The 13,412-nt window shown below is 34.8% G+C and overlaps 1 protein-coding gene across 4 annotated transcripts in view; it reads left to right on the top strand.

Moving 5' to 3' along the window:
• The window catches only part of EPHA5 (EPH receptor A5), a 345,340-nt gene that overhangs the window by 312,110 nt on the left and 19,818 nt on the right, over positions 1 to 13,412 (top strand). For all 4 annotated transcript variants that reach the window (XM_038556196.1, XM_038556194.1, XM_038556195.1 and 1 more), the window contains 3 exons: positions 3,862 to 3,923; positions 5,294 to 5,503; positions 8,364 to 8,513. In XM_038556196.1, coding sequence (XP_038412124.1) covers positions 3,862 to 3,923; positions 5,294 to 5,503; positions 8,364 to 8,513 — 422 coding nt within the window. The remainder of the gene's footprint in view (positions 1 to 3,861; positions 3,924 to 5,293; positions 5,504 to 8,363; positions 8,514 to 13,412) is intronic.

Raw genomic sequence — 13,412 nt, 5'->3', positions numbered from 1 at the left:
TTTTGTGATTACCAAAACTGAATGACTAAATACAAGGTTGGTGAATTCCACAAATAATATGCTTCTATTAATACTTAGACTGCCTGAGCTAGATCTTTGGTAAATAATATAAAATAATATAAAAACTCTGCTCTGTGATTAGAATCATGTTTTGACATGCTTTCTGAGCTCTTTTTATATAGATTTTTGATAATATGCTTTCAAAATTATTGGCAAATCTATTCTTTGTCTGTACTTTGAGCTGGATAATGGAAAATGATTTCTACAGTTTTATTGAATTTACAAGGGTTAGAGTGAGCCACATTAATTATTGCTATGTCATTCTTGCAGGCTAGCAGGAACTGAGACAAAACATAAGCCAAACTAAATATAATTAGCATTAAAATGACTCAAGCATAAAAAATAATCGAATGGGTCCTAAAGTGTCTTATTCTTGTCAACAAAAGAAGATCCTGCTTGTTTGCAAACATTCATTTTAATTGCTTTTCTCCCATATTCTAAAATGTGAGAAGTGTTTTAGTTCCCTATCATGCTTCTCAAATAATATTTTCGTTATTGACATTACAACCTACACTGTCATAAATAATTAATCTGACTTTTAAAACTAGGTGATGAAATCTAAGAAATCTTACAGAACAAATGCCAGGTGCCCATTTCCCTAAAAAGTAAATGTATTTTTTTCTTTCCAAATGTATATTATTCAAAGTCTAGAAGTCTTCTGATCAGTTCATTCTCTTTCCAGTGTAATTTTTTTTTATTCTAAGCTCAGTGAATTTGGATTGAATTTATGGAACAAACTCACCAAAGAAAAATATTTTTTTACATAGGACTTCCATCCAACTTACACTCAATATACCTTGGGTGAGAAATACTAAATATTTACCACTGACCCATAATGGTAAAAGAAAAGTAAGAGTCTAAAAATTAAAGGGTAAAAAAAAAAATAAATAAAAAAAAATAAAAAAAAAATAAAAATTAAAGGGTAGATAAAATGAAGAAATTCTACAAAAAAAGTAGAAGAAAACTGAAAATTTCATAAGTAGAACTATCAGGGAGATGCTACAATCATAAAGGAGTGGGGTCAAATTGATAATGATGGACTAAGATCAGAGTATCAGTTTGATAGACAAGATACCTACTCATATATTATGAGCTGAGAGGTGCCAATGAGGGAAATCTAAGACTATTTTCTCTGAATATCTGTTGGAAATCAGTTCTTCCAATTCCAATTATACTATGACAATTCCCCCAGTGGATTTCTGTAAGTGAGAGTCAGAGTCAGAATAAAAGAGCTACCCAGGCTGATTCCAGAAAATGTAGGCCTCCTTCTAATTGGATCAGGGCTGAAGTTTAGCTGGTACGTACCCTTTGACTCTATTATCTCTAAATTTATTAGAATACTTTGTTAGTGTTTGATAAAAAGCTGGTGCCAGGATTACTCATATGTCCCCTTTGTATGACTACTCAGTTTCATCCCTGGTTACATCTGAATTCCTGAAACCAGCCAAATGAAGGGGTGATGATGTCTGGTACAGCAGGATATTCTGGATACTCCAGCACTATAGCTGGTGGAACTTCTGACACATATGTACCCATGCCAACGCAGGTGTCAAATATTTTGGCTTTCACCCTTGGGGTGGCATATTAGTTGTGGACTTTAGAAAGAAAAGGGGCTTCAACATTAATGAAAGTCTGTAATGGGCCCTCTGATGTGAGAATGGGACCACGAGGGTCCAAAACAGAATTTAGTCTCTTTTTAAATCTGTCTGAATTAAAACAGGTGTGGCAATATAATTAAAGTTAAATTAGAAGCCTTTCTCTACTCATGAGCCTTGATTAAAATTATATTAAAGAAAAAAAACTATTTATAATCTTTTCTTCTGTTGTGTTGTGACAGACATTTACAAATACATTATGAACCGTATTTCTTTTTATTTTTTACTAGTGTAGGCCCAGTCAGTTTTAAAATAAAGTCTTTCCCAGTTCATCTCCCATCACTTTTGCATCGACAAAGTGAAAATCCAGAGCTCTACCCATATTTGAACTTGATGGGTTCTTTCATGACTTGTCAGCTTGGCACATGCTGCCTCTTCTTCCTGGAATATCTGTCACCTTTTATTACATCAGTGACCCCTGCAGTCTTCAAAGTTTAGATCAAATGATATCTTCACATCCAGTGCTCCTTCTCTGCATATGTGGCGTTTCACCTAATACAGGCATCTACAAATAAATTACTTTTATAAACATTAAACAGGAAGAGAGAAATGTATCTGGCTTTGCAATATACTCATAGCATTTCATTAAAAGAATATTGCTTCTGAAGTATTTTAAAAAGATATAGTTATCTAAGTAAGACAGTCCCACCTTATTATTCCAAATAATACGTTTTAAGTGATCTTGATCTTGAAATGAAAAAAATCTTTATTCCTAGTTATTTCTTTTTCATATGCAATTGTCTGACTTTCTATAGCTTTATTTGTACTTCTAAATAGTGTTGTATGAATAAATATGCATGTTCTAATTCTATGACTTGAAGTAATGATTTCTTAAGTAAAATACAGATGTCTTTCTGGAGAATGCCACTACATTCATTATAATGCAATCATTACAATCTCCTGATTGTACAAGCGTTGTTTCCCCTCCTAATAAAATAAGTTAATTAATAGACATAAAAAAAATTAATAGACATATAAGATAGCATTTTTTGACATAAGATCTCTTTTTACTTACCTCAAAATACTTTAAACTAATACAAACTTTACGTAGCATGCTTTATTAAATAGGAAAGGGGCATGCTTTAAAATATAGTGAGATTAATGTGAAGTGATAAAACTAACACTCATGTTTTAGATATTTTCTCATATAAAGAAGGATTTTGGGTCATGTATTTTTAACCTTGTATCACAGATATATTGTATACAAAGTGCCTGAATTTTATAGGGGATAAAATACGATCTATTCTCATAGACAACTTATATCCAGCAAAAAGTTTAACCAGCAAATTCTAAGTGATAGGCCCTATTCTAAGTGACTTGCAGATCCTTATGTCTTGCTGGATGCTCACCACAACTCTACGAGTTAGGTGCCATTAACATCCATCTTTTACAGATGGGAAAATCAAGGCACAGAGGTAATGATTGATTTGCACAAGATTGCATCATAATAAGTGATTGATCTGGGATTCAAAGCCACACAGTGTGACTCCACAGTCTGTCCAGCTAATCTCTACCTTGCACCCCTGCATCAGACATGAGAGAGGGAGGAAACAATGATTACAAGAGAAATTTCCAGATAGCAAGAGAAATTAGAACAGAGTTGAAGAATGAAAAACACTGGATTGACAGAGATTGTAAGTGTGTGACAGAGAAGGGAGAGTGAGGTAGGAATGAGGAAAGGAGTTACAAGAATAGAGAAATAAAGTTAGCAAAATACAACATATATTCAAGGGATCACAAGCAGTGCAGTTAGATGGGATAAGAGCTTTTATTCAGAATTGTGGAAAAGATAAATACATTCACAATTCTTTGCTGGATATTATTTGGCACATTATACCATTACCTCTATTAAAATAAAATGTATCTTTAAACTCATTTTTACATAAATTGATTTTAGTGTTGAAAATTATGTATTGTTATATCTTAAAGGTCAATCTGTTATTAATCTTTTGATAAGTTTCTTCTCACTGCCCCCTCACATTACACGAAGATACCATCATGTCATGAATTTACTTGCTACTCAAAGTGGACACTTTTCAAAAGAATTATATACAGTATGAACAAAAATAACACCTTCTAGTAAAGTTTTTCTGGATAAGAATGCAAAATCAAAAAGTTGCAGTTCATACCACTGTTTTCTTTTCAGGCAAACCAGTGATGATAGTGACAGAGTACATGGAAAATGGCTCTTTAGATACATTTTTAAAGGTAGGTCTGAAACAAATTTAATTATTCAAAGTGTTGCTTGTATGTTGACTATGACATTGAAGCTGAAATTGAGCCACTTTTGAGCAGAACTTATAAATCAATAGAAATATCTGGAGTCGGAATAGTCATACTTCAAAAAATAAACTTTGGTTTGTAAATTGTCCTTTCTAGAAGCTTAAATCCAAAATCATATGTCCCTACAGTTCTATTTAAGTGAATGTTAATTTCCTTCCCCCAAAAAAATAAAATAAAAAAAATTGAAAGAAAGACAGGAGAAAGGAAGGGGAGGTGGAAAGGAAGGATAGAGGAAAGGGGAAAAAAAGAGAAGCATTTTTTGCAAGTACCTAACTTTCTCAGAATGTCTAATATCAGGCAGAGTAAGGAAAAGTCGTCTAAAAGGTCCATGCAAATCATCTGTGTTGATGAAGAAGTTAAACGGGCTTATAACCCATCTGAGAGCCAGCCACGACTTGTGCAGGTGCAGTGGTCATATGGTGACAGACAATATCACTAATGCTGTCAGACCTTCTGTGTTGCAGGAAAAGATTCTGTTTTATGTGCAAGCATCCAAATTTTACTTGTTGGAAACTCGTTATGTTACCAAATAGCTCGTGCCAACGGTGTAACATATTTGCAGGCCCAGTTGAACCTTATAGGCTGTCACTTTTCCACATTTCCTATAGTGACTCCTACCATTGATTAGGGGAGGTGACGGCACAGTGATCTCCAGCCTCCCCCAGATTCTGTTACCGGATTTCTTATGCATGTTTTCAAGTTCTCTAGTCTCTTACGGCTGTATCATCCCTTTATTGCAAAATAATCATCTGTTGGGCCTTAGGCTGTGTGGCTGCACCTAAGTCCGGTGCCCTTGACAAAGACAGCAAGCTGCCAAGAGTCACCAGTGTTGTCCTGGTCATGGCTCTGGCACGTCCCTCCTCCCACGTGTGCCCATGTGTGCCTGAAGGATCTCCATCTCCTGCCACTTCGGGCTCACCCCAACGTGCCTTTCCAGCTAGCTTATCTTAAAGCACCCAAAAAAAGTTACAGTGTTTGTCTAAGGCAGGTACTAGGTCAGAATGATGAAATACTGCCCCCAACGACTGAGAATAAACGAATTGCAATGCAGAAAAGGGCAACTAACTTCGATTTTTGACAAGGGCTTTCAAGCCTTGAGAGGCTTTGACCAAGCAGAGGACTGATCCAGGGTACAAAGTTAATGATTTATTTCATAACTCCTTCCATCCTCCTTCAGTTAGAAATTGCATATGAATTTGGTGAGAGTATTCATTTGGGGTTTGAAGGCAGATCCTTTCAAATCTCCCCCCAGTGATTGTTGTTGCTGGATTAATATTTCGACATCATTTTAATAGAAAAACGATGGGCAATTCACCGTGATTCAGCTCGTTGGCATGCTGAGAGGCATCGCTGCAGGAATGAAGTACCTTTCCGACATGGGTTACGTGCATAGAGACCTTGCTGCCAGAAACATCTTAATCAACAGTAACCTTGTGTGCAAAGTGTCTGACTTTGGACTTTCCAGGGTGCTGGAAGATGATCCTGAGGCAGCCTACACCACGAGGGTAAGATCTAACAGAATGCATTTCTGAAACACTAGACTAGAGACATTTAATTTTTAACGATTTTTAAAGGAAATAGCAAAGAGGACATTCCTCTCACATAGGAAGACAGAGAGAGAAAGGGCTGGTGGGAGGGGGAGTTAAAAAGTCCAGATAATTCTACTTGTTAAATATCTGCAAATTTCCCTTTTAAACTCAAATAAACAAAGTGTTCACTCTATGGGGCATAATAATTCAGTTTTCTTCCTACAGATACAGGAAACAAAAACTTTGAGTTCAGAGTGAATACAACATTATAAAAATTAAACAGTTTTAAAGGTAAAAGAAAGTTAAAGAGAGAATCTCCTACATTAAAAGCAATAAATATTTTATATATATGGACAAATAAATGTGTATAACATTATTGGGTAGCTTAAAGTCTCTGTACTATAGTGTCTATATTTTTTAAAAGAAATACAGAAATATCTAAACCTACCATTTAAGGATTCACATGGTAGGGAATAAAAGAACTATTCCTTCAAAAAGTTGTGATTTACTGGAGGTATTTTAATGCCTAATTACTTCCCTGACATGCTATATTAACTGTTAGGCCCACATCTATGGAAAATTGGTCACTAACTCATGTTGTCATAATTAGCATAAATCAACGTCCTCTTCCAGCAAAGTAATTGCTTCCTGAATCGATATAGTATGTATCTGACGATTTTTTCTGTGGACAACTGTGGGTATTTGGTACAACAGAATTTTCTGAACAGTCTATGTATTGCACCTTTTGAGTTTGAATCCCTTATGAGAAACTGTATTTGGTTAATTATAAATCTTTTCAATGTCAAGAAAACATGAAGTTAGATATCCTTAATGTTCCAACTCCCTGTGAAGCTAGGAATATTTCTCATCATATCTTTTTCACTATAAGATTCAGTTAACTTTTGTTTCAATACAGAAGAACACTTCTGGCATCTCACATTCTTAAGATATATGTATTACACATTTGTTTCTTTAATTCAATTTTTTTAAAATGGCTTCCACTCATAGTCTAACAACAAACTCTTTTTGTAGATTGTAAGGCTGTTTTTGTTTGTTTGTTTTGTTTTTTTTTCAGTATTGCTTTGTGATTCATGCATGTTTAGGGACTTTACTATACTGAAAATCAAGAGTAACTTATCTAAGCAAACAAAGTCTTCTAATGGTTAGCTTAATAAATCAATCAGTTAATTGATGGGATATCCTTCTTCTTCTAGACCTAATTATCATTGTCATTATTAGCCTTAAATGAAGCCTCAGTTAAGAATTCTCTTGGGATTAGGGTTACACTTAATAAACTTAGCCTAAGCAAGAGGGAGTTTATAGAAAAATCCATTCCCAGTATGATTGGTTGATGTCTTAGTTAAATGCATAAGATAGATTTGTCAAGGTCTGTGTCAATGTAATGTGCTGGGGTGGGGAGAAAAGGGTGGAAGGGGAGGCAGAGTTCCCAAGACCCTTAAGGCTTACTCCTCTGAGATGAGCCATGATAACAATTTGTGGAGAATCCATATACTAAGAGATAAGAAGATAAGGGAACTTCAGATAATTGTGACATCAAATATGATGGTCAGAGGACCAGGAGAAAAATTCTAGGCTCCACTTTAAAGTAATCAACAAAGTATATTTTTAAGAGGAATAGTGATAATACGTAATAGAATATCACAATGACATAGGGCCATGTCTAATGATGTGATTTTACCCATCATTTAATTACCTATGAATATTTAATTAACAAAAGTATGTATAAGGAAGGTCTTCTTAAAGTGGTGTTACCATATATGTAAGGAGCAGATAATTTAAACACAGTTTGAGTAGTCCAAATTAACCTGAGCTCACAGAACAATTTCAGACATTACCTCAAACTCTTATTTCCTCATGTCCTGAAACTTTGGTTCATAAAGAGCAACGTAAGTTCCACTTTTGGTAGTGTATGAATTAAATTATTTCTTCTCTGCAAAATGGGATGGCAAAGGCTGCTCTTCATCTTTTATACAAGAAAATATTCAAAACCTATGCCCTTCCCCCTTTGATATATTTTTGCCTGTGGATGAAATGTTTGGTTTCCTGGGTTTGCCTACAGGATACAAAGTGTTTCTTTTGTGAACTAAGAGGAAATCTCCCAAACCCTTTTTTTTTTTTTTTTTTTTTTTTTTTTTTACCATGTAAAAGTCTCCAAATGTTGGTAATGTCAAGTTTTTCCCCCACAATCTAATATTTCCATAATTTTTAATTCGGTTAAATTGAATGAGATACCTGTCTCTTAGGTGAAATTAAAAACAGCCTATAACAGAACAAATACAAAAAGAGGTTGGCAGAAAATAAGAGAAATCAAGACTAAAGGAAATTGCACAATGACAGAAGAAATATAACTATATCTGACTTTCACGCTTGTCTTATTAACTGTTAAACCTCTCAGGGTTGCATTCAGCAATCAAGACTTACCATTCATAATTCCTATGTTAAAGGAAAAAAAAAAACACCCTGGGAATTTGAGTCCTTTACTCTTCGTTAGAAAGTCATGAAAGTATACCTTATTGATTTGCTTGACTGCCTGCTTTCCCCTCTCAGAGCTGCCATCATGATACTGTAATTGAGATGTGGGTCCTGTATGTGTTCCAGTAGTCAAACAGAATTTAAACCAGAAACCTTCCGGACAGCCAATTAGTAGTCAGTCTACAAGTGCTTACGGGCTGAGATATGTGAAAAGAGACTGCATGCTGTCAAACAGATTCACTTAAAAATGCTACATCTCTTTCTAGATCTTTCCACCAAGAAAGCAATATCCTGAGTTTCATTTGAAAGATGTGGGAATTCTTTTATTCTTTTTCCATTTTAGGGAGGCAAAATTCCAATCAGATGGACTGCTCCAGAAGCTATAGCTTTCCGAAAGTTTACCTCTGCCAGTGATGTCTGGAGCTATGGAATAGTGATGTGGGAGGTTGTGTCTTATGGAGAGCGGCCCTATTGGGAGATGACCAATCAAGACGTAAGTATGGAACTACTCTCCCTCCAGTTTGGGATGAAATGCTTTGTTCTCTGAGTCAGGAGACAGAAAATCTTTCATTTCTCACAATGACAGTTGCTTTAAAAAAAATGAAATACTTTGCTTACCCTCTGATCTGTTTTGTTGTTGTTGAAATAGCCTTTATGCAGAAACTCAAAATAAGTTAGTACAAAGGATAGGAAGTCACTATTACATAAAAGCTCAGTCCCTTGCCAGACAGTTTTAGCTGTATTATAGTGACGGTTCACTCATTTTATGTCAGTACCATTTTCAAAGATGAAGAACGAGCCATCAGAGAATGAATACTGACAGCCAAGGTTTTATGATTTGCATTTGATAAAGGCAGCTAATACTCCAAACCAAAAGGATGAATGATATTGATTTAATAGTGGATGCTCTGAGGGAATAGAAAATAATAATCTGTGTTTCTTTAAATTAAAAAAAAAACATGTAAGAAGAGTTGGATTGTCTATTAATTCGGGAAAAACACAGATTTTTTTTTTTATGTAGAAAAATAATGCATGCTTAGAATAGTAGGATCCTGAAATGAAAAGAGCTATGAAAGAATCTTCTATTCAAGTTCAGATGTTTATTATGTGATGCCTGACACATGGCTCTTTGGTCTTTGCTTTTGTAATTTTTCATTGTTACTATTCAGTACAGTCCTTCCCATTTTGGATCACATTGAAATTTGATATTTTCCCTTCAACTTACCAACAACTATGAAGACAGCTAACATTTATTGAGCCCTAACTACGTGCCACATACTGTCTTAAGTGCTTTATCAACTACCTCATTACTTCTTTCTAAAACCGGTATATGGAGCAGTCTGAACTCAACATCATACTGATTTAAAACATTTATTTTTCCTCCAATTATTTCTTCCATCCATGCTCTGTAAAATCTCCTACTCCTATGCCTTCAGGGGTTGGTTATTAGACAAATACTATAGTTGTTCAACTGCATTTTGTTGAAACAACAGTCCCATGCCAGTAATTAAGATTCAATTTCAGATATAAAAATTCAAGTCCAGTCTAAATCAAAGTCAATGCCATATCCATTTCAAAGCGTTTTCCACAATTACAGGGTCAGCGTGATCCTCAGCACCTAGACTCGGAGGGAAGAATGGTCATGTGTTTGCTCCTCTTCCTCCTTCGTCAAAGTTTGTATCTAGATTTTTCAGGGTTGTCCTTGATGGGTGGATATGTAGAAAAGAAAGGGCAAGATTGTTTTTCTGTGAGTTTACTGATGCTTCCTGCCAGGCTCATACTCAAACCTCAGTTGTCTAGTGAGGTACGTGTCAGAGGTCTTACACAGACCCCTGGGGAAGGCTTCTCCTTGCAGGTCGCTAGAGGATGAGGATGCACTCCAACAGAATTCTCTGAGTTCCTCTCACTCACTGTCTACCCACTTCACGATCTCTCACGGTACCATACACATGTGCACTTCACCTGACGGAAACCCATTCTAGTGGGATGCTTTCCCGTTGTTCCTTCTTTTGGACCATTATTGCAGACTGCTCCAGACAGCCTGCCTTCTTCACATTTCTCTGGGTGAGAAACCAGGGTCACACTTCAGTTTTTCCAAGAGTTATTTCATGGCATTCTTCTCTGATAGCAATAGTAAATTGGGCTTAATGCATCCCCACCTCTCAATAAGCCTGCAGCAAGGCAGCCAACCTCCTCTTTTTGTAGTTACCTAAAATTGCTACAATTGGTTTTCTCTGTGTCCCACTCATTTGGCTTTGGGAGGGAGTACTGACTTATATTTCTCTAAATTTTGGAGAACATAGTGTCTGTTCTCCTCAGGTTTGTGATTTTAGGCCGAGGGCTATGGTTAAGAAAAAAAAAGTATCACGGAACAACTCATCAGAAGACGCTATTATTTTTCCTGTTTTGCAGTTAAGAAACTGAGCTTCGAGAGATTAAATGACTTTCTCAAGCTCACAAAAAATAATAAAAGTAACACCAGAAATTTCAACATGATTCTCTAAAATTTGTGTACCAGACTACCATGCTGTCTCTGATTGAATCAGTGTCTACTTCTTCCCTTTTGTTTTCAACCAGTGATCCTAGATCAGCCACCTGAATATTATAAGATACTATATATTTATCAATACATAATGATTACTCTGGTTTTTATAGTCTAAACAAAGACCGCACTTATTTGCTACTTACAGTTCCCCAGATAAATACCAAATACTAACTTGAACAACAGTGCTCTTCACAGTCTGGCTTCTAACTTTGCTCAAGGCTGATTTTAATGCCATTCTCTCCCTTTAATTTTTGTGAAAGTATTTTATTCCGGCATACTACCAGCAGGGCTAGTTCTTTCACTCAAGGAAAACCTTTGTCCCCTATTTGCCTAGTTGACCTCTTCTCAAACTTAATATTTTTTGAATTCTCATTCTGTCACTCAGAATTATTAGTCCTTCCCAGCTATGTGTATGACATTGTCATCTACAGCATTGTCATCTACATTATTGGCAATTATATCTGATATAGTCACATCTGTCATAAAGAAAATTATAGACTACAAGAAAACATGATGCTGGGTGAATGCACTGTAAGTGTTTCTGTTGATCTTGACGGGATGTGCTCCTGTTTCTGGGATTGGCTGGTCTATACTGGCACACCTTGACTCTAATCCATGTGGCTTTCATCCTCTTCTGGAGACTTGCAGACTAGCCTGGTGTGAACTCTCTGTCAAGTGACTGAAGGGCCAGAATGATCCCAATTTGCACCTCATTTGGTAACATATCTGCTAAAATCACATTAGCCAATCCCATAATCAGGGGATTGGCCCAATCACACTGCCCACTATTAAAGTTACATGAAGTTACATGAAGAAGGACATAGAAACAAGAAGGTATGAAGGATTTGGGAGACATTTTTTTTTTTTATTATTTCAGCCATTTGTGATTCTTAACAGTCTATCAGATAACTTATTTCAAACTACTAAGAAAAATAAAAGGGAGTGCTGATATAATATTCTCAGGAAATTATAACAATAAAAATTGATATAATTAAATTATAACAATAAAAATTAATAACCCAGCTTTGGCTGGGTTTTCCAAGAATCTAAATAGGATTAACAGCAAATGACTATATAATTGCATATTTTTCTAAAATGTCTGATTTTAATAAAATACAATAAAAGCTATATATTTTCTCAGCAAAGTTCACAATCATTAGTAGGATTTAGTTTCTATGTATAGTACTAAGTATGATATCCTCAATTGCTATCCCAATGTGTATTCAAGAAACATGATGGATCTACTGTATTTGAAAGTCATGATCACTGAATATTTCTTTGAAACAAATTCTCAGAGAGCAAAATGGAAGTACTGATTTGGTGTTTTTAATGATATATCCCACAATCTCTACATTGCAAATACTATCTGATTCTAAAAGGGCTTTGCAACAGGAAAATATGACATTACCAAGGCATGCAGAATATTCTAAGTCTCTCAGAGGATACTTTCCACTATGTCAAGGGGACAGAATGCTGCAGGTGGTTTCTTTTGATTTAGGATTGCCTCTGTCATCACAAAGAAGAAACATAACAACACATAATAAAAATAAGCTGGAATGACTAAGATATTTTAATACCAGACCATGAACTTTGATTCAAACCTAGGAAGTTAAGATAATATCCTGAAGTCAGTAGAAGCTTCTTTATTTGATAGCAAACATTTTGAATGTCAACATTTTTCTGAACTTAAAATCAAAACCAAAATAAAAAAATAATTAATTGCTTTGCATGTTTATATCTAGTGACAGTGTCTTTCTCTTTTATTTAGTGGGAAATGTATGAATGCATAGAATATATAAAGCACATAGATTACAAAATGTTTTTAAAAACTCATTTATCTTTCTCAGTCTTCTCATGTTAGAATTACTTTTGTTCCTTTTTTTTTTTTTTTGACAGTTTTCTATTACTATTTCTGTTGCCCTAGATCTCACTCTAAGGCAGCAAGGATTTTTGACCCCAAAATGATGTCAACCTACGTTGTGGGTGTACCTCTCATCTTTCTGTTCTTTGTGTAGTTTCTGATGGGACAATATATATAGATATATAGTATATATACATACAAAGATATGTACAAAGATATATATATATATACACAAAGATATATACATGTATATATGCATATATACATACAAAGATACATATATCTTTAGTTGTTGGAATAGTTCATGATAAAAGGATATTTTACGACATCACACAGAATGTTATAATTAACTGGAGTATGAAGAATTTCGTTTTCAGATAAATACGGAAAATTACGAAGGTTTGGCAGTGAACAAATTATTTGACTTATGAGCCTCAGTAGTATAGTAGTATCTAAATGAGTGTATTTGACAAACACATATTGGTCTTGAAGATAATATTAGTCTTCTAAGGATAATGCTGCCTGCCCCTAGAGGAAAGTAATTATTTTAGTAACTGGTAGCCTCATGATAATACATATCCCTTTGGAAAAAGTGACACAAAAAATATCAGTATTTAATTTCAAAAATCCTGTACCTTGCTATTTAACAACAATAACAACACAAACATCTTGAACTGAAAGCCAGTCATTTTGGAATCTATAACTCTTGGTCAGTTGCAGTGATTACAAAGGGAATGGACTTGATTTTTAAGATCTCTTTAATCACTGGAACACTACTGATCTAAGATTGATATACTAAGAAAAAAAAACATACTCAAAATACTTTGAATAAATATTGGAAACAAAACAAATCCTACAAAAAATTGTAGATCTGGAACTATTTCTCTGGTATCTGAAATTATTTCCAGGAATATATTCTTAAACTCTAGTCACTTCTGAAGAGCATCATATCTCACAATAACAAAATGACTCATATGTAAGATTCC

This window comes from Canis lupus, chromosome 13, assembly GCF_011100685.1.
Source record: "Canis lupus familiaris isolate Mischka breed German Shepherd chromosome 13, alternate assembly UU_Cfam_GSD_1.0, whole genome shotgun sequence".
NCBI lineage: Eukaryota > Metazoa > Chordata > Mammalia > Carnivora > Canidae > Canis > Canis lupus.
This window is presented reverse-complemented; position numbering and strand designations above follow the sequence as displayed.